The sequence below is a fragment of the Eublepharis macularius genome, chromosome 4 (assembly GCF_028583425.1).
Source record: "Eublepharis macularius isolate TG4126 chromosome 4, MPM_Emac_v1.0, whole genome shotgun sequence".
Classification (NCBI taxonomy): Eukaryota; Metazoa; Chordata; class Lepidosauria; order Squamata; family Eublepharidae; genus Eublepharis; species Eublepharis macularius.
Window position 1 is genome coordinate 97,309,152 of NC_072793.1, and position 21,582 is coordinate 97,330,733.

At 45.2% G+C, this 21,582-nt stretch overlaps 2 protein-coding genes across 5 annotated transcripts in view; one reads left to right on the forward strand and one right to left on the reverse strand.

Annotated features, from left to right (window-relative positions):
* MST1 (macrophage stimulating 1) overlaps nt 1-5,519 on the reverse strand; it is a 44,471-nt gene extending 38,952 nt beyond the window's left edge. For all 3 annotated transcript variants that reach the window (XM_054977485.1, XM_054977484.1, XM_054977483.1), the window contains exons 1-2: nt 5,419-5,519; nt 3,119-3,251 (exon numbers count right to left, since the gene is read on the reverse strand). In XM_054977485.1, the coding sequence (XP_054833460.1) occupies nt 3,119-3,251; nt 5,419-5,488 (203 nt within the window). In that variant the 5' untranslated portion in view covers nt 5,489-5,519. The remainder of the gene's footprint in view (nt 1-3,118; nt 3,252-5,418) is intronic.
* Nucleotides 5,520-7,757: 2,238 nt separating this feature from the next.
* Nucleotides 7,758-21,582, forward strand: part of IFRD2 (interferon related developmental regulator 2) — a 28,590-nt gene continuing 14,765 nt past the window's right edge. For both annotated transcript variants that reach the window (XM_054975181.1, XM_054975182.1), the window contains exon 1: nt 7,758-7,948. In XM_054975181.1, the coding sequence (XP_054831156.1) occupies nt 7,897-7,948 (52 nt within the window). In that variant the 5' untranslated portion in view covers nt 7,758-7,896. The remainder of the gene's footprint in view (nt 7,949-21,582) is intronic.

Sequence of the window (21,582 nt, forward strand, 5' to 3'; positions counted from 1 at the left end):
CAGGTCGTGAATTCCCTCTCTTCTAGATCCCCCAGGGTAATGAAGCTGGTCCGAGCCTTCACCTTAAGGTGTCTCCACCTTAATATTTTGTTCTTAGCCAGACACGTACCCGGGTTAAATAATGAAGTGGCAGACGCCTTATCTCGTCTGCAGATGGACCGGTTTCGACAGCTTGCCCCAGAGGCGGATTTGCTGCCTGCCCAGGTTCCTTTGGAGCTATGGAGGATTGGGAATCCGAGGCATTCAGGGCTATCCAGTTAGCTCTGGCCCCTAGTACCAGGAGAGCCTACGACAGGGCGGTGAGGTACTTTGCGGAGTTCAGGCAGGAGTCTGGTCTTCCGCAGATTTGGCCAATTCCAGTTGAGCATGCAGCCCAATTTTGTGTTGCTCAGAAAGGTAAGGGGCACAGGGTTAAATACATTCGTAGTCAGCTTGCGGCTTTGGGCTTTGCTTCGAAGGCTCGGGGCCTGGTCGACCCCACGGGTGACTTCCGCATTAGGAAAATGCTGGAGGGTTGGTCCAGGGAGGCCGTCGTTCCGAGGGACGCCAGGCAGCCTATTTCCCCTAGTATTCTACAGGGTTTGAGGGCCATGTGGCCGGTGGTCTGCAGTTCCCCTTTTGAGGAGCTGTTATTCCATGCCGCTTCCTTGGTTGCATTTTTTGGAGCTCTTAGGGTCAGTGAGCTCGTTCCCCAGTCCCTTAGGGACGTTTCTGGTCGCGCCATCTCCGTTTCTGATGTTAAAATTCAGGGAGAACAGGTGAGGATTCGCATTAGGCGTTCTAAGACCGATCAGATGCATAAAGGGGTAGAATTGTCAATAGGGCAATGCGCAATTAAGGATTTGTGCCCGGTGGCGGCTTTGGAAAAGTATTTGAAAGCACGGGGCTCAGCGCCTGGGGCACTGTTTTGCCATGAGAATAGCTCCCCGCTTACGAAATACCAGTTCTGGACTGTCACCGGCAGGGCGCTCTCAAAGTTAGGGCTAGAAGGAGTCAAATTTGGGACCCACTCTTTTCGTATAGGTGCGGCTTCCACGGCCGCAGCGATGGGGTATTCGGGAGCTGAGATTCAGAAAGTGGGGCGGTGGCGCTCCTCCGCTTATAAGGCTTATGTGAGGCCCCTGGCTGGTGGGCAGTCATGCTGACATTGTTTTTCTTCCAGGTGCTGTGACGTGGCGCGATAGGATATGCATTCTCATATGTGGCCATAGTATGGTCTTTTGGGCGGCACACCAAGCGAAGAGGACACGGACTCAGCTGGGACTCAGCCGTTGGGCCACAGTGGAATGGCAAGGCAGAAGAGGCCTGCGCTGGGCAGGTTTGCTGCCGCTGTTGTTTGAGGGTCGGAGTCTCCCTCCCCCACATATTCTTGTTGTCCATTTGGGTGGCAACGATTTGGGTCTCATGAAGGGCGTGGCCCTGTCTTGCCAGGCACAGGACGACTTCCGTGAGATTATGAGAAGATGGCCCGGTGTTCTCATTTTTTGGTCGGCGATGCTTCCGCGTCGGGTGTGGCGGGAAGCATTGGACCATAGGGCTGTGGAAAGGGCGAGGCGGATGGCCAATAGAGCCCTGTTTAGAGCAATGTCAGGGGGTCTTGGGATCTATTTGCCCCATCCGCAGATAAGGGCCGAGTCTGCAGACCTCTACCGAGGGGATGGGGTACACTTATCCAACAGTGGTAATGCCATTTTCTTGAACGACCTGCGGCAAGGGCTGCGCCTGGCTTTAAGCCACTTGTGGGGCGCTGAGGCCTAAGCAGAGGCTTGGCCTCTGCGGTGGCAGGGTGTTAGTTAGGGAAGAATCTGTAGCGGGCCGGTGAGCACCCTTGGCACCTCCCCATTGGTGGGGAATTGGGGTCTGCCAGATGTGGCTGGCTGCCGTACGGCCCAGTTGCGTGGTTAGACGCCCTGGTGGGGAACCCCTGGACAAGCCAGTCTCCCCCCGCTGCCGTACGGCCGGGTGGGGGAGCTTTACAGGGGTGAACCACTTCGCCTGGCCAGGCCGGGTCCCAGCTATTGTCTGATGGCTCGCACCTGGGGCAGTGGGTGTCTCGCCCAGACAGGTCAGGGCGGGGTAGGGAGCGACCCCAGGGCCTGACCTGTACCGCTAGTTAGGCCCTTGCCGTAGTTAATATTTTCTGGTTGTTGTTTATTAATAAAGCGGCCCATTTTTATAATCCAAATACTGTGTCTGTCTCTTATTCCTAATAGTGGGGCAATACTGCCAATCCTGCTTGGGGCTTGCCCCACCTTTAAGCAGGTGGCAGCCATTTGCCCCACTGCAGGGATGGAGGCAGACAGCTTTAGCCTCATCCGGGGATTCAGCCTGGGGGCGGAGTCTTGCGGCGTCTTTCTGCCTCTCCGCCCCCTTGGCTTCAGTCTTGCCTCGTGCTCGGCCCACCCACCTCTCCCTATTTCAGTGCGGGACTAGCCGGTTGCCTATTTGGAGCCAGGTAGGAATTTTTTTTCTCTCACAGTCCCCGATTGGCCTTGGGGCTGGAGTTTTTTCGCCTACCTCGTACTGTCTTGGGAGGAGGGTTAATTGATTTGGTGGGTCTGAGTTTATGCCACGGGTGGCAGGGTGTTAGTTAGGGAAGAATCTGTAGCGGGCCGGTGAGCACCCTTGGCACCTCCCCATTGGTGGGGAATTGGGGTCTGCCAGATGTGGCTGGCTGCCGTACGGCCCAGTTGCGTGGTTAGACGCCCTGGTGGGGAACCCCTGGACAAGCCAGTCTCCCCCCGCTGCCGTACGGCCGGGTGGGGGAGCTTTACAGGGGTGAACCACTTCGCCTGGCCAGGCTGGGTCCCAGCCATTGTCTGATGGCTCGCACCTGGGGCAGCGGGTGTCTCGCCCAGACAGGTCAGGGCGGGGTAGGGAGCGACCCCAGGGCCTGACCTGTACCGCTAGTTAGGCCCTTGCCGTAGTTAATATTTTCTGGTTGTTGTTTATTAATAAAGCGGCCCATTTTTATAATCCAAATACTGTGTCTGTCTCTTATTCCTAATAGTGGGGCAAATAATCTCTGCCAGTAGAAGACAATGCTATATATAGTTTGTTCTTTCATAATCCTGAAGCTCACATCTTTTGCCTCTATTGCAGTTATTTTCCCTCTCACCTGCAATCTAGGAAAGCTGTGCACTGCCTTGCACACTCCTCCACTCCGATGGGCTTCTCCTCTCTGCGAAGGGACACAGAAACCAGCTCAGTAGCTTTTAGCCTCTGGAAGTCATTGAGAGGAGAACGCTGACCTAGAATACATAGAAATCACAGGTTGCTGCACTCTCCTACAAAGAAGCCAGAACCCAACCAGTTCCAGAAGCTGTAGTCTAAAGTACCACACAGCTAGTTCTTCTGACTTTTCTTTCACTGTCAGCAGTGTCCTAGTCCCTGGGAAAAGCTAGCAGTGTGTGATGCTATGGAATAAGAGACAGGCAGTGATTCAAAGAAAAATGTCCTCCCAGAGACTGCTGAGCACTCTCAAGTCCCTGGGCATTTCCAATGGAGCTCTTAACATGTAAAATGTAAGTGAAAGCTTGATGAGCCTAAAGGAGCATGAGAATCTGTTCAAAAGCACATGTAGGTGGCTGTGATTTGAAGGACTGCATGCACTTTCCCACTATATCCAGTATCCATAGAAAAGACATATGGTGTGACTTTGCACACGTGGCTGACTTGGCACCAACACTGTATCTGGCTTCCCATGACGAATGTGCAGGTGTCTCAAGACAGTAGTTATCTGCCCTGCCTGAGAATGTTTCTAGTGCACCTGGGTATTACATTGCACATCCGAGAGCCAAGGAAGCTACAGCTCACATTAAAGTGGAATCTAGAGGATGAATAAGGATTAGCTGAGCAAACTGGTCCTGGATCCCAGGGCAAACTTCTTCCCAGGGTTAATGAATGAAAGGTGGTGAGAAGAACACATTGGGGTGTTACCTAAGCTGAGGATTACAACCAACTAAATATAGTGACTAAAAAAGGGCACACTGGTATTATAACTTTAAACTGGGGCTATTTCCAAGCCTCTCCTTTCCCACAAGAACTCTGGGAACAGTAGTTTTGCAAGAGGAATGCCACTCAAGAGATTGCCAGCCCCTCCGGACAGCCACAATTTCTAGGTTTCCTTGGTTGGCAGTCATGATAGTTAAACAAATCTAACACTGTTTTAAATATAATGTAAGCATGCCCTAAGAGTTGTCCTCACAAGACAAGAGCAAGACAGATTGTGTATCTTTGCAACAACATCTCTCGAAGCAGCAACAAACCCACAAGGATGGCAGCAGAGCTTCTGTTTGCATCTTATAACTGCACTATCAAAAACCTCCACCACATCAGCTTGGTTAGAAAATGAAGTCTGTATAGACTGAGCAGATATTACAGGTGTGCAGTAGCAAATAGGCAGAGCTATTGCCAAAACAACATTCAGAATCCATAACGCTGCTTTTGGCAGTCAGAAGCCTTTTAACAAATTTGACAGCGCAAGCGTACAGTTTTCCTTGTTATCTCCATTAAAATGCTTTTTTCTGACCTTCAATGGCTACATGACAGCCAGAAATGTATCAACTGTAGCTTTCTCCAACATATACTGTAATGGGAGAAAGCTGTACCTCTGAATTTTTGCCTGCAGTGAAATGGTGCCAGACGTGGAATCTTGTTGTAGGGAGAAGTGACATCCCTTCTTTTTAAATCTAGAAAGGGTATTATCTTTCTAGGAGGAGTATTAACTTTTTCCTGTCAGGCCTCCTGTGCTTTTAATAGCTGCATAACAAACATTTTCTCAGCGTTGAGCTAATAAGCTTCTAACAATTGAATACCTGTCTGTTTATTTATTTGTTTAGATATTTCTGCCCTGTTCACCACCAACACCACCAGGGATCCAAAGCAACTTACAAAATTATTCTTCACTCCTCCATTTTAGGCTAAGAAAGCAGGACTGCCTTAAGGTCCTCCAGTGAGCTTCCAAGGCAGAGTGGGGATTCAAACCCATCTCTCCCAGATCCTAGTCTGGCATTCTAACCACTACACCATGCAGTCACTCTGTCACAGGGCGGAAGAGGGGAGGTAGCTGCTCTACATAGGAGCCATGTTGTGGTCTCTGATCAGCTGCATCTTGCTTTTTTGTGAGGCTTTCTGGGGAGACATGGCAAAAATGGGTGACAAAGAGGGAAACAGCTGCTATGCCAAACTCTTCCTAATTCAAAAGCCCTCATGGAACAAAAATGGCTTTCCTCTCTTATTCTCCCTTAGACTACTCCTCTTCCGGGTGCCTCAGTGCAAAAAAACTCAGCAGGCAGCAACTCTGAGGGGCAGGAGAAAAGGGTATGAGTTCTGCATTCTCCGAAGTCACAGCAGTGGAAGAGAAGAACCTTGTCAGCTCCAGGAGAAAGGAAATTGGCGTGTGTAGGGGTTCCTCACCTGTGCTCAACGTACAGACCAGCACAAGGAGCAGGACGGCCACAGACTGCATGTTTCCCTCCAGCAACATTGGCTCAACCAGGCAGATGTGCCAGCTGGGTTAGGTGGACAGGAACAGACTATCAGAGAGCAATGCACAGACCTCCCTGATACCACTAGCCAAATATTTGCTTATAGCTCACGTGTCAGTAATATTTCAGAGAAAGGAAAAAACAAATTCAAAGGGCATGGGGCACAATTATACCCATTATACCAATTCTCTCTCTTAAGTAACTTTTCCTTCTTCAGTACTTTCTTCAAGTCAGTGAGTTGATCCCTACCACAAACCCCAGCCCCTACAAAAATATTAACGTTATACATAAAGCCAAGTTAACAAATTGTTCCAAACTCATTCAATTTGGCCCCAGCTCAAGAACCATCCCCTTCCTGTGAGCTACCTCCCCGTACACAAAAATCCATCCTCCAAGCAGAAACAATCACAGCCCTTTCCTGACAGCATGCCAGGAGGAAAGGAACAGCTAATGAAAGCCCAGCAGCTCCAGAGACAACCGTAGGGCCTTTGATAGCTGGAATTTCTCAACCCCAAATGAGTAGCTTACAGAAGACCTATGGGGAGGGGATGGCGTACAGCCTGGAAATGCAAGTAACGATGGCCATCTGCTTAACGGGCAGAAGCTTTATGCACTCAATACATGCACTACAGGAAGAAAATAACAGATGGAAGTTTTTCCATGCTGGGGAGCAGAGCCGCACCTGTTGATTTGGCCTTAATGTGCTGCTGTTAAAGGTGTTGCAGAATGTTATCTATTCTCATGGTCCAGAAATAGTGTGGTTGAAACTGAGATTATTGCAACCCACACCAGTGGGGGGAACATTTTAACCTTCCAGGACATTCAGTTGCTGACCAAAAAGTAGCAGTTATCCTACAGAGGAATTTCGAAGGGAGATGAGAGAGACTGCTGAAATGCAACTGATAATGAAGCGCAAGACAATAGCAGGTGTAGCTTTCATCATCCAGAGGAGTTAGCCGTGTTAGTCTGTAGTTGCAAAATAGTAAAAAGTCCAGTAGCACCTTTAAGACTAACCAACTTTATTGAGGCATAAGCTTTTGAGAACCACAGCTCTTTTCAACAGATGTGGTTCTCAAAAGCTTATGCCTCAATAAAGTTGGTTAGTCTTAAAGGTGCTACTGGACTTTTTACTATTTTCCTCATCATGGAGATACTGTAACAAGGAATTAATTTGTTGAATTTCTTTTACTAAGCAATGTTGCATGCAACCCCCCCCCTCAAAAAAGAGCACGTTAACTGTGTGTTTGAAAGCCTACCTCAGTCCCACTGAGTTCTATGGAATTCACTCCCTAGTGTATGTAGAACTGAACCTGACAACCAGATCTTAGGCACATACTTGGAAGGACTGTCCCACGAAGTTCAATTAAACTTACTTTCATGTAAATATGCACAGGACTGCTGCTGTGAAGCCTAGTTAGTTAGAATGTCAAGCTAAGGTCGAGGAGAGACAGGTTTGAATCCCTCCTTTAGCATAAGGTGAATTTGATACTCTATTTCCTTCCTGGCCAGAGGCTGAATTGGAAGATCTGAGAAGACAGGTGCTATGTTTCTTTCACCGATTAGTTCTACCACACGAGAGAAGTGCAAGAACAGTAGCTATTTTCTTAACATCCCAGTAACTCATTAACGCCAGAGTTGGACAACGGGACCAGCTGTGATCCTATGCTCAAGCCCAGTGTCTCAGCTGACCAGTTGCAACCTCCCGGTGGGGGTGGGGTGAAAAGATCTGAGCAGTGACCATCCCACCATAAAACAAAGACGACCGCTTCCAGTTCGTTTCTTCGCTTTGGTAGGGTGACAAAATGGGCCCACGGGAAACTCCAATCCCTCGGCCGCCAAGCACCAGACTGACAACATAACCGAAAACCAAAGCCCTGTTCGTGAACCACTTCGACAAGGGAACTTTATGGGCCCCTGTAGTAACTCCGTCTCGCCACTAGAGGGCATGAGCCACAGTCTGTCCTCGCGCGGGATTCGTGGGACTTAGTTAAGGCCACCGAGGCGGTGAAACTTCTGCCCTGGGCCTATGGGGATCGTAGTTCATTGACCTCCCACACGGCATTCTCAAGAGAGCCTGCTCATTGAGGCTATGTTTCCCAGTAAGTCATAAGGGGACGATGCGCGAAGCATCATGGGGCTGGTAGTCTAGCCGTCCCGCTGTCATAAAGCTCATTGCCTCGGAGTGCAGAGCTGATGAGGACTTCAACTCCCAGAGGGCACCACGGCAGCACCGGCACACGCTGGGAGAGGGAAAGAGGAGGAGCGGGAAGCCGAGCGAGCGGTCGAGCAAGGGAAGGAAGATGGTGGAGCAAGCGGCGTGGTTCCCCCTCAAGGCAACTACCAGCCCCGTCACCAGTCCCCAGCAGAGAGACGCCTCCCGGCCTGAAGCCGCCTCCTGATAGCAGCCATGCCCCGGCCACGGTCGCGCCGCGGCGACGGAGCCCGCAGGGGCGCCCGAGGTGAGCCAGGCTGCCCTCCCGCCGGCTAGGCAATGGGAGCGAGGGAGAGGGGCGGTGGGCGGGCGGGCAGGCGGAATCCGGAGCGGGCTAGTGCAGGACGGTCCCTGTCTGTGGCCGCCACCGCCGCCTCTTCCCCGTCTCCTGCTAACAGCTGTTGCGCCGGCGGCGACGCCCGAGGCGAGTCTGGGAAGGTGCCGCGTGCCAGGCAGGGAGCGCCAAGCAGATCTTGCAGAGTGGGCGCGGGCGTGAGGCGCTTGAGCAGCGCCGCCAGCTCCTGGGTATGCACGCGCAGAAGCCTCGGGGGCGGGAATGGGGCAGTTAGGCAGGACGCCTCCTAGCCGCGCGGAAGTGGAGGGTGAGTGAGAGGGGCCCTGTGAGAATTGGCTGCCATGCTCCGCCAAGACCTCAACGGAACACCGCTATGCCCTTTCTGCTTGGAATATTAGGCTGCTTCCACACACGTTGGATAATCCACTTTCAATGCTCTTTAGTAAACATTTGAAACTGATTTTCCATGTGTGGAACAAAAAATCCACTTCAAAAGGATTGCGAAAGTGCATTATTCAACGTGTGTGGAAATGGCCTTAGTCTTCATGCAGCGCCTGGGAGCTTCACCTCAAGTCCCTTGCAGCTCCGTGTTTCCTCTTAAAATCCCGCCAGCACTTTAACGCACCTTGAAGGCCCCTCCACTGTTGCCCCTGCTTTCCTGGCTTGCTTCACAGAAGGGACAAGAACGAGTGTTTTTGCCTAGGAATGTAATACGAAATTTGTGTACATATTACCATATGTGAAGATCCCATACGTGTATGCCTGCTTGTGTGGAGTTACAAAAGGAACTTCCATCCCATCCATATGCGCTGTAAAATGGTTGTGTGACTGCACCTGCTTGCTTCATTCAGGTGTCCTACACAGAGTGCTTTCAAAATGTCAAGAATGGAGTCCAGTGGCCCCTTAGAGACCAACAAGATTTTCAGGGTGTAAACTTTCAAGAGTCAAAGCTCCCCTCTTCAGGTTTCTCAAAAGCTTTGATTCTGAAAGTCTGGTTTGTCTCTAAGGTGCCACTGGAATCCAATCCTGCTGTTCTACTGCAGACCAACATGGCTACCCACCTAAAACTTTCAAAATGTGTGATCTTAAAGGGCTGAATAATCAAGCTAGATAAAATTCTGCTCAAATGAGGAAAAAGTGGGAAACTATCATTGCTATACAGCAGCAATTGTGTGGCTGTTTTACATAACTTGTTTTGAATCCTTCCCTGTGCTCAGATTTCCTTTTGTCATGTTTCCCCCTTTCTGCTACATTAGAGCAGTTCCTGAGAGAAACCGGAATATTTCTGATTCTCCTGTGTGACAGGTTGCAAACAGTTTGTTAATTTCCTAGGCTAGGTAATATGCTGAGTGTGATGGGACAAGAGCTTTACTTGGAATCTGTAGGTATTGCTACTTGCTAAGAGACATCTTTTCTGCCATGTGTGACTGCTTTTGTCATCTGTCTTTAATATTGGACAAAGAGTCTCTTTGCAGGGTAAAATAAAACATAAATCCAGTGACACCCTCAAGATTAACAAAAATTATTTCAGCATAAACTTTGTGAGTCAGAGTGTACTCTTCAGTGCACAGGAGTGTATATCCATCAGGCCCAATTTATGTACATAACAGAAGGGGGTAAGTATTGCAAAGAGAGGTTGACCAAAAATAAGATCCGATCCAAAGAGTAATCAGTTCACTCTCCCCACAGTTATTTGGCAAAACATAAAATCTAGTGTGGGATCAACTGAGATGAGCAGATACAATATGAAGTTACAGAGGTATAGCTGAAGTAATTAGCATCTGGATGGGGTGGAAAATCCAAGATATTTGCACCTGGTTTAAAAAATGACTGGTCCCTGTTCAGACCTGGTTGAAAGCATGTTAAACTTCTTGATGGATGTTAACTCAGCAATTTCCTTGTGCATCAGTAAAATAATCTCTAATATAGGCCTGATTCTCGAAAGCTTATGCTATAATAAAATTGGTTAGTCTTAAAGGTGCTACTGGACTCTTTTTGATTTTGATAGGCCTGATTCTTACTGAGGTGGCAAACTTGTGTGTGGGCAGTCCCACTTCGCACTGCAGTTGTGGCTTCATACAAATGAATACACTTCCATGCAAGAGATTCATGTGAGCCCCCCTCCCCACTGGCAGTAGAAAGAGGTACTGCCCCATGCAAATTTTCTATCTCAGTGAGAAGTTGTCACTTCACTAGATAAGACATGAGGGATGATCAGATCTCCTAACTTCTTTTATAAACTGTCTTCTCTTTTTCCTACTCCAGCTGACAGCCAGTTGCCGTGGAGCAATTTCTCTCTGGGAAACAGTGCTGGGAGGGAGGGTAATTAATGCCTATGCTCCACTACTGTGGCCCTAATCCAAAGCAAAGTGTGCACGTCAACCCTTTGGCTGATTTCAAATTAATTAAATATATTCTGCAGTCTGATCACAGATCTTTTGCTTCTCATCTAGTTAAAACCCTAAGCCACAGTGATGAAGGATTAGATCTTCTGTCTTTCTTGTCCATTGAGAAGTGAGTGGATGTCTTCCCTTTCAACAGGAGTTTAGTTACTCTGCAATAATTTCCTATTTGCTGTGTACATGAAATGGGGTGACTTGCATAGTATTGCCTCTTGCTTAGTGGGTGAAGCTGCTCTTCCACAAGCAGACTGGAGTGGTGAAGCTAGTATTGAGGGATGAACATTAAGGCTCTACTACTTCAAGAAAATGGAGGATTTTTAAAGTTCTGCGCTCATAAACTAAGATTCTTGAGGCAAGTATAAGTATAGAATCTTTTCTCTTTCTGTGACTGTAGTTCTTTAACCTTCCTAGGTAGGTAAAGGTAGCCCCCTGTGCAAGCACCGAGTCATTACTGACCCACAGGGGGATGTTGCATCATGATGTTTTCTTAGCAGACTTTTTGTTACTGGGAGGTTTGCCATTGCCTTCCCCAATCATCTACACTTGCCTTTCCCCAGCCATCTACGCCACTTGCAGTAGTGCAGCTTACCATTCTGGCCCACGGGGCTCTTCCTAGATGTAGGAATTAAGTACCCATCACTCATATAAGTTTGTGTCTGTCTTAAATAACATTTCTACAACTTCATATAATTCAGCAACCTACAGGGAATGCTCTGGTAGACACCCCCCCCAAAGTCCATGTTCTACACAGCAATAAAGTGAAACTCTGTAGCTCTGACTCTTGGAAGCTCATACCCTGGAAATCTTGTTAGTCTTTAAGGTGCTACTGGACCCAGGTTGTGCTCTTCTGCTACAGACCAACGCTGCTGCCCACCTAAAACTACCTCTGTAGTCTTTCTGGTGAAATGGAAAAAAGTACTTTTTAACTATGGCTTCATGTTGAGCTAATTCAAAAGTTGGCATTGCTAAATGTCATGAAACTCTCCTGTAAAGAATGCAAGGGAAAAAACCAAATATATTGGTGACCTTTACAGGTGTACAAGATAAAGTAGTTTGACTTCAGGAACACAAATCAGCAAATGTTCCGGACCTGTTGTGTTTACTTTCTGATGTAAGTGATGTCAACACTGGAATGACCATCTGTTGGGTTTTCTGTGTGTTGTGGAACTCTCCAGGAGGGCTGCTGAATCCTGCTGCACTGCTGTCTGTCTTTCAGATGTGGTATCATTCAGAAAATGTAGAGCACTTTCTGTACAAAAATGCGCTGATCCCATTGATGTTCCAGGATGTAGTCTGGAAGTTTATACATGTGTAGTTTGGGTGCATCATAACGACAATTTATGCAAAGGTTTTGAGAATTTTATTTTTGGAGGCAGAATTTGGAGATGGAGCTCATACATGAGGTTACTAATGCCCCCTCCCATTCTAGAAATTTGATGAAGAATCTCTTAGGTATATAATCTTCTAATTATTTCCTTTTAGAAATGCTAATGGCAAGCACTCTGGAGTTTCCAGTTAAGAGATCAATGACTAGTAAGAAAGAGTCTTTCTCCCTTGAATGTGCCTCTGTTAGAAAATACAAGTGGGAGACCACAAGGACTTGCTCGGAGGGGCATCTCATTTCCTCTTAGCCTTCCCTGGTAGCCCCAGTAGCCTTTCTGTCCTTTCCTGCTTCCTTTTCTTCTCCCCACCCAGCATCCAACCTACCTTTATCTGTCCCCGTCTTCAGCTTTTGCCCCCTTCCCTCTTCCAGAGGGCTTCTACCTGGGAACCCATGGCCTTGTTGCTGGCTGCTGGGAAGGGCCCAGTTGCATGGGGTGGCACAAGCACTTGCAGGGGATACCTCATTTTACCCTGTATCCCCTTCCTTGCACTATTTCCTCTTTTCTTGAATCCTGTTCTTCCCACCCACCAAATCTACCTTTTATTTGCCCCCCATCTTCATCTGTTTATTTCATTTATATTTCACCTTCCTCCACAACAAGGACCCAAAACAACTTACATCATTTTCCTCTCCTACATTTTATCCTCACAACTCTCTGAGGTAAGTTAGACTGAGAATGTGTAATTGGCCCAGTGTCACGCAGTGACCTTCCACAGCGGAGTGGTGATTCGAACCCAGGTCTCCCAGATCTTAGTCTGAAACTCTAACACTGTCTTTCATGGAGTGATTGCTGTTGATTGGTAGCAAGTTGTCGGGCCTGGATGATTCATGCAAGTTATGTGGTAACAGGTTTCTCTGTGATTGCTGCCAGGCTTGCCCCTTAATGAGTCCTCCCTCAAAGGCCAAAATAACCCTGGAAAGGGCCCTACCTCTGTCCCTTGCCTTTTACTGACAGAAACCAAGGTTTAAAGGCTGGCAGTAATGTGTGGTTGTCTAGCAATGGCCACTGAAGGCTTTAGTTTCCTAAAGCTATAGGTGCTGCTTTAATATTTAGATTTTTTTTTTAATACTCCAATGTATTTTTTTATTTCAGGTTTTTCTGCAAACCTGGGAAGAGTGTGTTTCAGGATTATAGAAACATCAGTCTTGTCTGTTCAGGTCTCCAATCTCTAGTTTTACATATACACACATTTGGCCATATTGAGAATTAGATGTATTGTTGATGATCGTGGCTTCTCTTGCCCCAGTGTAAAAGGCAGACTGAATAATGCCCCTGAAACTAAATGAACTCTTGCTGTCCAAATGTTGTGACATTTTCACAGGCTCTCTTAAAAGAACTTACCTGTTCGCATAGCTGCCGCTCCTCGATAAACTGAACCAACTCTGTGGGCCCAGTCCAGACAAAATTAATCACTTTGTTGGCCTGTTGATTTCAGTGCAAGAGTGGTGAATTGAGCCTTGTCATTTTACTTTAACCACTCTTCTTTGTGTATATAGTCTTTATTTCCCTGTCTATAAATTGTTGTGGCTTAAGAGTCCCATAAGGGAATCCTAAGCATGTTTCCAGAGCGGTGTTCTTCTAGCAAGAGGAGTCCATTATACTATTTTAGGCAATACCACATACAACCTTTCTGTGATTGAAAGGGAAGGAGAAGCAACTCTGGAGATGGCTGCATGTTATCAAGAGAATTCCTGTGTGCCTTGAGGCTGTCCCAGTGTGTCCCTGGTGTGTGATATGTGAGTGACAGTGAAGATCACCCTGACATGTATTCAAGAGTGTCTTACTACCCAGAGCATCTCTTCCCCTAGTATAGTGTAGTACACAGTGTTCTATTCTTTTGGCATCCATACAGCAGACCCAGTTAAGGACATTCAAAATCAATACAACTTCAGCTGCCTTGGTGTGCTAAAGTTCACATATGCATCTTGTCAGCCGCACAGCTAGATTGTCTTGCAAGCAGACTGTAAGAGGAAACTTTGTCTTACATTTTGGTTTTTGCCCCTGACACCTTCTGGTGACTAATAACAGCTATTGATTTGGAGCAGAACTGTAGCACAGGCCTCCCTTTGTAGTGGATAGCATCATGCTGAATGTCCTGGGTATGGACTCTGGTCGTTGTGAATGGATGAACTTGTCCTAAAGTGGCATGGGGCGGGGGGGGGGGGAGCTAGAGCTTATGACAAAAGACTGATAACAGTTCTTAACTACTGTAGTGTTTTCTCAATAGGCATCAGTTATGAAGAGAATGTCCTCTGATGGCTCTGTTGAAGCGCCAGTTCTTGGAGGAGGGTCAAATGTCTGTCTTTTGAAGTCAGCAGAAAAGACACAGGGATGCAGACAGGTTGTTGTGAGCTGGGGTAGGGTCTGACATGAGGTGATGTATCTGCTTTTCTGTAGAAGTGTCTCTGTATTTCTGCCTGTGCTTTACCTGCTTATCAGTAAATAGGAAAATAATACAGAAATGCTGTAAGACTTCAGTGTTCTTTTTTCCAAAAGGAACCAACTGGGTAGGTGCTGCCGCTGGAACTTCTCAACACTCTTAAGTGAGGAGCACATGATACTGGTGGAAAAATGTTTCTTGCAGATGAATGTATTCAGCGCTGCTGTGTAGTCAGCCACACAACTTTGACCACAGTCTGTCCTGCAAAGAAAGTAAGACATTTGCTCTGGTAGATGCTACTGAGTACACTTGTGGATCCAGCTGCGTACTGAAGAAGATGCTTTCATCTGGTTTGTGCAACCAGTGTTGTTTTTTACCTATGTCGGCCATGAAGCTATAACCCTTCAGTGATGCTCTCTTGGTGTCACCTGTTTAGCAAGTACTGGCTGATATTCTTGGTGATAGAGCTACATTGTTGTCTAGGTTGCCATGTCTGCTGTTCTAGATGGGGTCGTACTCCCTTAAAGGAACAGGTTTGTAGCTTGGGGGTGCTATTGCCCCCCTGGAGGGTGGGTGTAGCTGGTGCCTCTCCGCCTCCTCTAGCCCTCTGAGGCCCTGGCCCTTTGCCCCTTTCCCCGGGTGTAGGTGGGTTCTGACTCTGGTTGCTGGCTGGGGTGGCAGGGCTGCTGTCTCCCGGTTGTCTCCCGTTGCTCCTGCCTGGCAAGTCCGGGGGCTGAGGCTCAGACCCCGGACAAATTGGTGCTTTTGTATAGATGTAAATTGACTTCCTGTCCATGATACCTGAGGAAGTGTTATATTTAACTCAAAAGCTGCTATTATAGCAGCATCTTAATTGCCCTTGTATTTTCTTACTGCATTCGAGCTGTTTGCAGGCTGGTTATCACATTCTCTTAGAGAATGTGCAGGAGAAGAGTGAACGACTTGGCAGAGTGGCTTGGCTGCCTTCCTAGAAAGCTTTTCTTCTGCATGGGGCTGACTGAGGTGAAGCACTCCCTTGGGCTGTGGCGCTTGCTTGAGCTGCTTCAGTGTACACACGTGGTGTCTGTCAGCCAGGAAGAATTGATGAAAGTTGCTGCTGAAGTCTCTGGCCTCATAGAACTGTGTATTGTGCACCAAAAGCCTTGCAAGTTCTGCAGCTAGAATATATTGTGCAACTTTAAAAAACTATGAGCAAGTTCACTGTAACTCTGACTGCTGGACCATGTAATTACCAATAAAAGTGGTTAATTTGAATCTGGAAGCATGGATTCAAATTTATCTTAATTCATGGCCACACTGAGTAGCAGCATGGATAATCAGTGATTATCCTTTATTGTTCCAGCAACAGCTTTAAAATGGTAAGAGCCATAAAGAAGTTTGCACATGGAAACTTCTGTATGAATGATAAATGTTACGTGCAGATATTGAATTTTGGATTTTTTTAGTAGAAATTGGGGTACTGATAGTAGAGAGAGGTCTTAATTTGGAATACAGGGGTAAAGGGGAGGTGGTTAGTATGTGGTGCAGGGAAAGTTATTTTTGTATTAATCCTTCATTAAAAACTTCCTGTAGATCTAACACTTAGGGCCTCCGATGGATTGCTAAAGAGATTAAAGATGGCCCGGCTATAAACTGAAATTTTGGAGTTGATCAGTGGTCTCCTCTCTTCAGACTATTTAAGCATCACTAGGCTTGAAGTTGGGATGGCTGAGGTGCCAGCATAGTTGCTACCAGGGCTTTTTTTCAGCCGGAACGCAGCGGGATGGAGTTCCGGCACCTCTTGAAAATGGTCACCTCTTGAAAATGGCAATCTAAACTCCCCTCTGTCTGGAGATCAGGGGCATGGCCACCAGCCATGTGACCATTTTCGCCAAGGGCAATTTAATCTTTAAAAACTCCCCCCTTGTTCCAGCTGACCCAAAGTGACGTCATTGTGTGGTCCTGGGAGCATGTACGCATTTTGCACACGCGCATGTGGTACCATCTCCTGCCAGGAGTTGCACCCTGTGCTGGCAACCCACTGAGTTCCACCACTTCTTTTCCCAGAAAAAAAGCCCTGGTTGCTACACATGAAGGCCAGGAGTAGGACAGATCACCCTCTATAACACTGGGATTTATGTATTATCTGGCACAGTGACATTAGAGTCAATGCTGTAGTTTACCCACTGTTACTTCTACTGCCCCTGGTCCTCACTTCTTGTCAAGCCAGCATTTTTTAACCATGGCAGTAAATGCTACACCTCAGTGAGAGCAGAGGTGTATACTTGGATGTTGCCCAAGGAGTTAGGACAGTACATTAAGTATTCTTGTTTAATGGATTTTGTGATTTTTAGAAAAACAATACATTGCATTTATTTTGCTTTGGGTTTTTTGTCCTTTAATGAGTGATGTTGCTATTTCAGTCTAGTTATTATGCAGCACCTGAAGTACATTTAAAGACATGGTTAATAGTGGGACTTCCCTATTACTAAGTGTGTTCGTAAAAATACATGTAAACATCTTTGTGCCTTTGCCACACTCATTCTGAAGAGACATCTCTTCTGCCACTTCTGTCTTAAAGGAACTGCAGATTTGGTGTCTCTAATAAATGGCTGAGGAGATAACACACACACAAACACATACTTACTTCTAAGGAATATTTAAAGGAACAAAACTCTGAAGCAGTCATGGAACAAAATGGAGTAAGGGTTTATCACAATCAGGGATAGTTTTATTCATTGAAATGCATGATCACCAAATACCAAAATGCTCACAGGATAAGAATATACACTTATGCCATGTGTAACTCAAGGCAGAGATGTGGGGGGGGGGGAGGGTAACAAGGCAAGCAGAGTGCTGTATTGCCTATTGTTGTATGATTCTGCATGAGGAAATCATCTAAGGTAGTATCTAGGCAGCTGATAGTTTTCCACGTACACAATCTAGGAGAATTGGTGTTAGAGGAGAGGGTGCTGGACAAGGCCATTTAGGGACCCAAGCAAGCAGAACATCATGGGAGAGATCCATGGAGAAAGCACGTGGAAGCTGCCATGCAAGTGGGAGGTGGGGGTTGAAGCAAGGGAGTTCAGGATATACACCAGAGCTGGTCCTCAGTATCAGATTACTAAACACAAGTTAGAATTATGAAGGATGTTATTTATAGAGAGGCCAAAGAAGAAAAAGTACAAAATATTTGCATTTCTCAGGCTTGGAGGAAGATGGAGGAAGCCCTGGTGAAACCAGAAGCAATTCTTTTGTTTGCTACAAGGGGAGACTTAAGACAGGGAGAATATGTATCCAGAAGGGGCTTTCCCAATAAGATGAGCAGGAAAGAGGATGGATAGAGGCAAGCAAGGTGAAAACATTGGGAGCAAAACTTGTGGGATTGGAAGAAGTTGTAAGGGGTCCATTAGTTAGGCAAGACTAAAAGCAGCAGAATAGTTTAGCTGTTAGATTGAAACACACAGAATATTAGTTGCAGAGTTGGCTGTGCTTGATGAGGCCCAAACTATCTAGGTTTTCCATTTAGCCAGATGAGTTATTTTTGTCCAGCTGTCCTAGTTAGCCATTGTACTTAATAGCTAAAATTTAATTGTGTAAAGTGGTTTGCTCCTGACCTTTTTTTGCCTTATTTAGCTCTTTTGTATTGCAAATTTGATGGTTTTCTGTGGGTACTAATTCTAATACCGTTCTTTATCATCTCTGATGCTAATGAAAACTTAAATTTCAGTCCTAGTGCTTTGAGACGAACTCTGTCCCTTCAGATCCAGGCCTGGTGTACTTATTAAAACCTCAACTAACATTTGTCTAAACAAGTCCTACAGCAGCAACACCTTCACAATCTGTGATTTTGGATAATAATGTTGATGCTATAGCAAAATGTATTTACTCCAGTCCAAGGATTCCCAAAATAGATATTATTCCCCAGCTTGAACAGCGATGGGAAAATTATTTAAGCTAAAGTAAACTCGGTTAATTCTTGGTCCTTCCAGAGAAGTGTAAAAAGTGCCTTCATGCTCTGAGGGAAATTGAAATCAGCGCTGTTTAAACGATTTACCCAATGGGCAGTCTTCCATCACTATGATTAGTATGGAACTGTATCTCCTCGGATTTCTCCATGGAATGGTAGAAGGGATCTCCAATTAGAGGGTGTGATATTTCATCCAACTTGATCCTCTTTGTATTCTGTAGTATTCTGGTTAACAAATAATTGCTTAAAACTGTTGAATTAGTCAGATTTCAGTGCTTTTTTCGGTAGATTCCTGTGGGCTCACATCACAGGATGAGTTAGTACAGTGCAGACAGTAGAGGAGACAAATGTGTTGCATAATGAAAGAAACATGAATATGTGGATGTCTTATGGCAGAAGCAGGCTTAATTTGATAAAGGTAAGCTCCCAAAAAAGATCCTCTACCTCTTTTTCCTGATGGCTGATCCAGCTGTTCAGTGACAATTTCTTTCCTGGTTCCAGGCAGGGTGCTAGGATGAGGCAGATGTGTTTTGCTAGGAATTATAATAACAAAAATTTCATTTCAGTAGTTTCATCAGTCAGAATTTTACAGAACAGAAACTATTTTCATACCCTCAAATATTTCAGTCTAGACTTGCTGGCAGTAAAATCCTTTGTCTTTAGGAAACTTGGGTTGACTGATAAAACTCTACTTTCACAGTTTGAGCTCTCCTTGCGCTTAAAATTATGTGGCAGCTGGGATATTGGTTAATCTTGTTAGCCTGCAATTGAAAGTGGAGTATGAACAAATTATGCTGGTTGTCGTAATTGTGGAAACATGGATCTGTAATTAATGAAAATCTATATTCTTCTGACAAATTCTACCTAACAAGAATTTGGGACTGAATTATGAGAGAACTGCAGAAGTTCTGTTCCAGCGGAATAACTGTGTTAGCCCATGACGGCATCGTGTGACACTTTAAAGATTAACTTTGTCTGAAGAAGTGAGCTCTAACTCTTGAAACCTTACACTCTGTAAATCTTGTTGGTCTCTAAAGTGCCATTGAATTAAAATCCTGCTGTCTTAAAGATTAACATTTTTATTGTTGCATAAGATTTCGTAAACTAAGGTCCGCAAAATTTTCCCTGAGAAGAAAGAACGTAGCAAAAGCTTCATTTGAGGGGCTGGAGGAGGGAAATGATGTCTTTCTACCCCAGCAAAACGCTGAGAATGATAACTCCAATTCTGTTGGAGTAGTTGTAAAACTCTTTATAAATCAGATTATAAATTGCTAAATGGCAAGGGAAAGTTTGATTGAAAAAGGAATTTTGCTTTTACTTCAGGGTGCTAATATAGTAAAATTATACCTTCACATCACGATTTCTATTTGACTTTTTAAAATGTTGAAGTCTTATCTTATAGGTCTGTTGTTGATCTCCAATGAATTAGGATTGTTTTTAGCCTCCTAATACGAAGTCACAGGCTAGTTAATAATTCAGGGTTTATTGCTGAGCCAAGGTGAATGGTAATTGATGCCTATGCTGAACTGGAAATGCAACAGAAATATTAAAGATTTTCTCTCCTGTGAGCTACATGTCAGTTATGGGACTATTTTAAATGCTGAGGCTTCATTCCTAATATCTTATATCTGTTCCATTTGGTAATAGATAGGAGTAAGCCATCACTAGCAATATCAAACAAGTTTATCACTGAAATGTAGTGTCCATGCATTTCAATAAGGAAAACATCAAATAAATCTGCCAATCACATTAAATATGTGTTCTGTCTTGGCTGTAAAATTTGTTACCAAAAAAGCCATTTACATTTATTCGACATGCTAAAAAGTGCATCTGTCAAAACTACATATGATCCTGCCTGAATATTATTAACAAGACTGATAGTGTTAACTTTTCAAAATTAGTTGGACATGGTTGTCACTGTTTTTCTGTGCAATGTTTTTGTTGTTTTGTATTATGCTCTGCTCTTATGTACATATGCAATAATTGATCATCGCTTTATAAATATTTATAATCTCTGGTGCTTAGCACTATTTTTTCTTTTCTCTATTCAGATACTTCTCCTTTTTCTTCTTTTATGATTCTAATAACTACATATAAAGAAACAGAAACTTTTTTGTTGGAGCAACAATTCTGATTCTTTAATAAAGGTATTCCAGTTCTTAAATTACATGTCGAATACTTACTTGAAAGCTGGATGATCACTATCTGTCAATCATATTCTCATCCTATCCTTACTTCATGGAGCTCAGAATGGCGTACATAGTAATCTCCTTTAGTTGCTCCTTCTAATAATCATCTGAGGTAGGTTAGGCTGAGAAAAAGAGTGATTGGTTCACAGTCACTCAGTCAACTTCATAGGCAAGTGAACTTGGGTCTTCTCAGTCCTAGTTTGACTTCAGTCACTATACAATGTTGGCTCTCAGTTTCTGACAGTATCTTCCCCAAGGGATAGATCAGCTTTAGATCAGGTCACTGTGATGTACTTGCTGTTATCTTACAAACATCTAAGAGGAAGGGACATTGGCTTGTCTCCTTAAAAGACCTTGAGGCATCATTTGATGCCATCAGTAGAAGCAATGGAGAAAGCTAGAGGGTACTAAACTGGAATAGCACCTTCTCTAGCTAATTAACACTACCTCAGTGTTACGGCACTTACTTAATCATTAGTCTCCTCACACTGGGCATCTGTCCAACTGTTGATGTATTCAATACCTGCAAGTTTACAGGATAAGGCCCTCGTAATATTGAAATATTTGTCTTTTTTTTTAGCACCTGTAGGTGGCAACATGAATGTCAGACAAAGGGCTGGAAGCTTTGCTTTAATACCAGCAAAAGTCAAACTGTGTTATCACAAGATGGGTAGCCATGTTAGTCAGTCTGTAGCAGTAGAAAAGAGCAAGAGTCCAGTTGTACCTATAAGCCTAACAAAATTTGTGGTAAGGTATGAGCTTTCTTGAGTCACAGGTCACTTCTTCAGAACTGAGCTTTTGTGAGTCACAGAGCTGTGACTCATGAAAGCTCATACCCTACCACAAACTTTGTTAGGCTTATAGGTGCTACTGGACTTCTGCTCTTTGTTATCACAAGTGGGCTTGACTGCCATTTGACTGAATATGCATCTGTTCAATTATCCTTTTTATGAAGCTTTGCTTTGTGTGTATTGTGTGCCACCTTGTATACTGTTTGAAAGGTTATTACCACTTTATAATATTGTTATAGTTGAAACTTAAAGGCTTCAAAAATTAAATTCTGGAGGAACATACTCTCCCCCCTTTCCTTCTTGCTTGAAGGATTCCTCTGCACCTGTCTTCCATTTTTCTCAGCCACGTGGCACACAATTATCTTTATTTGTCCAGGAATAAAATTGGTAATTCCAACAAATTGAACAAAGTGACTTTATTATTTGTGCTGAGCAAAGTAAGGACAGTTTCTGGCCTTTTGGGATCAGAGAAAAGCCAACTGAGAAAATC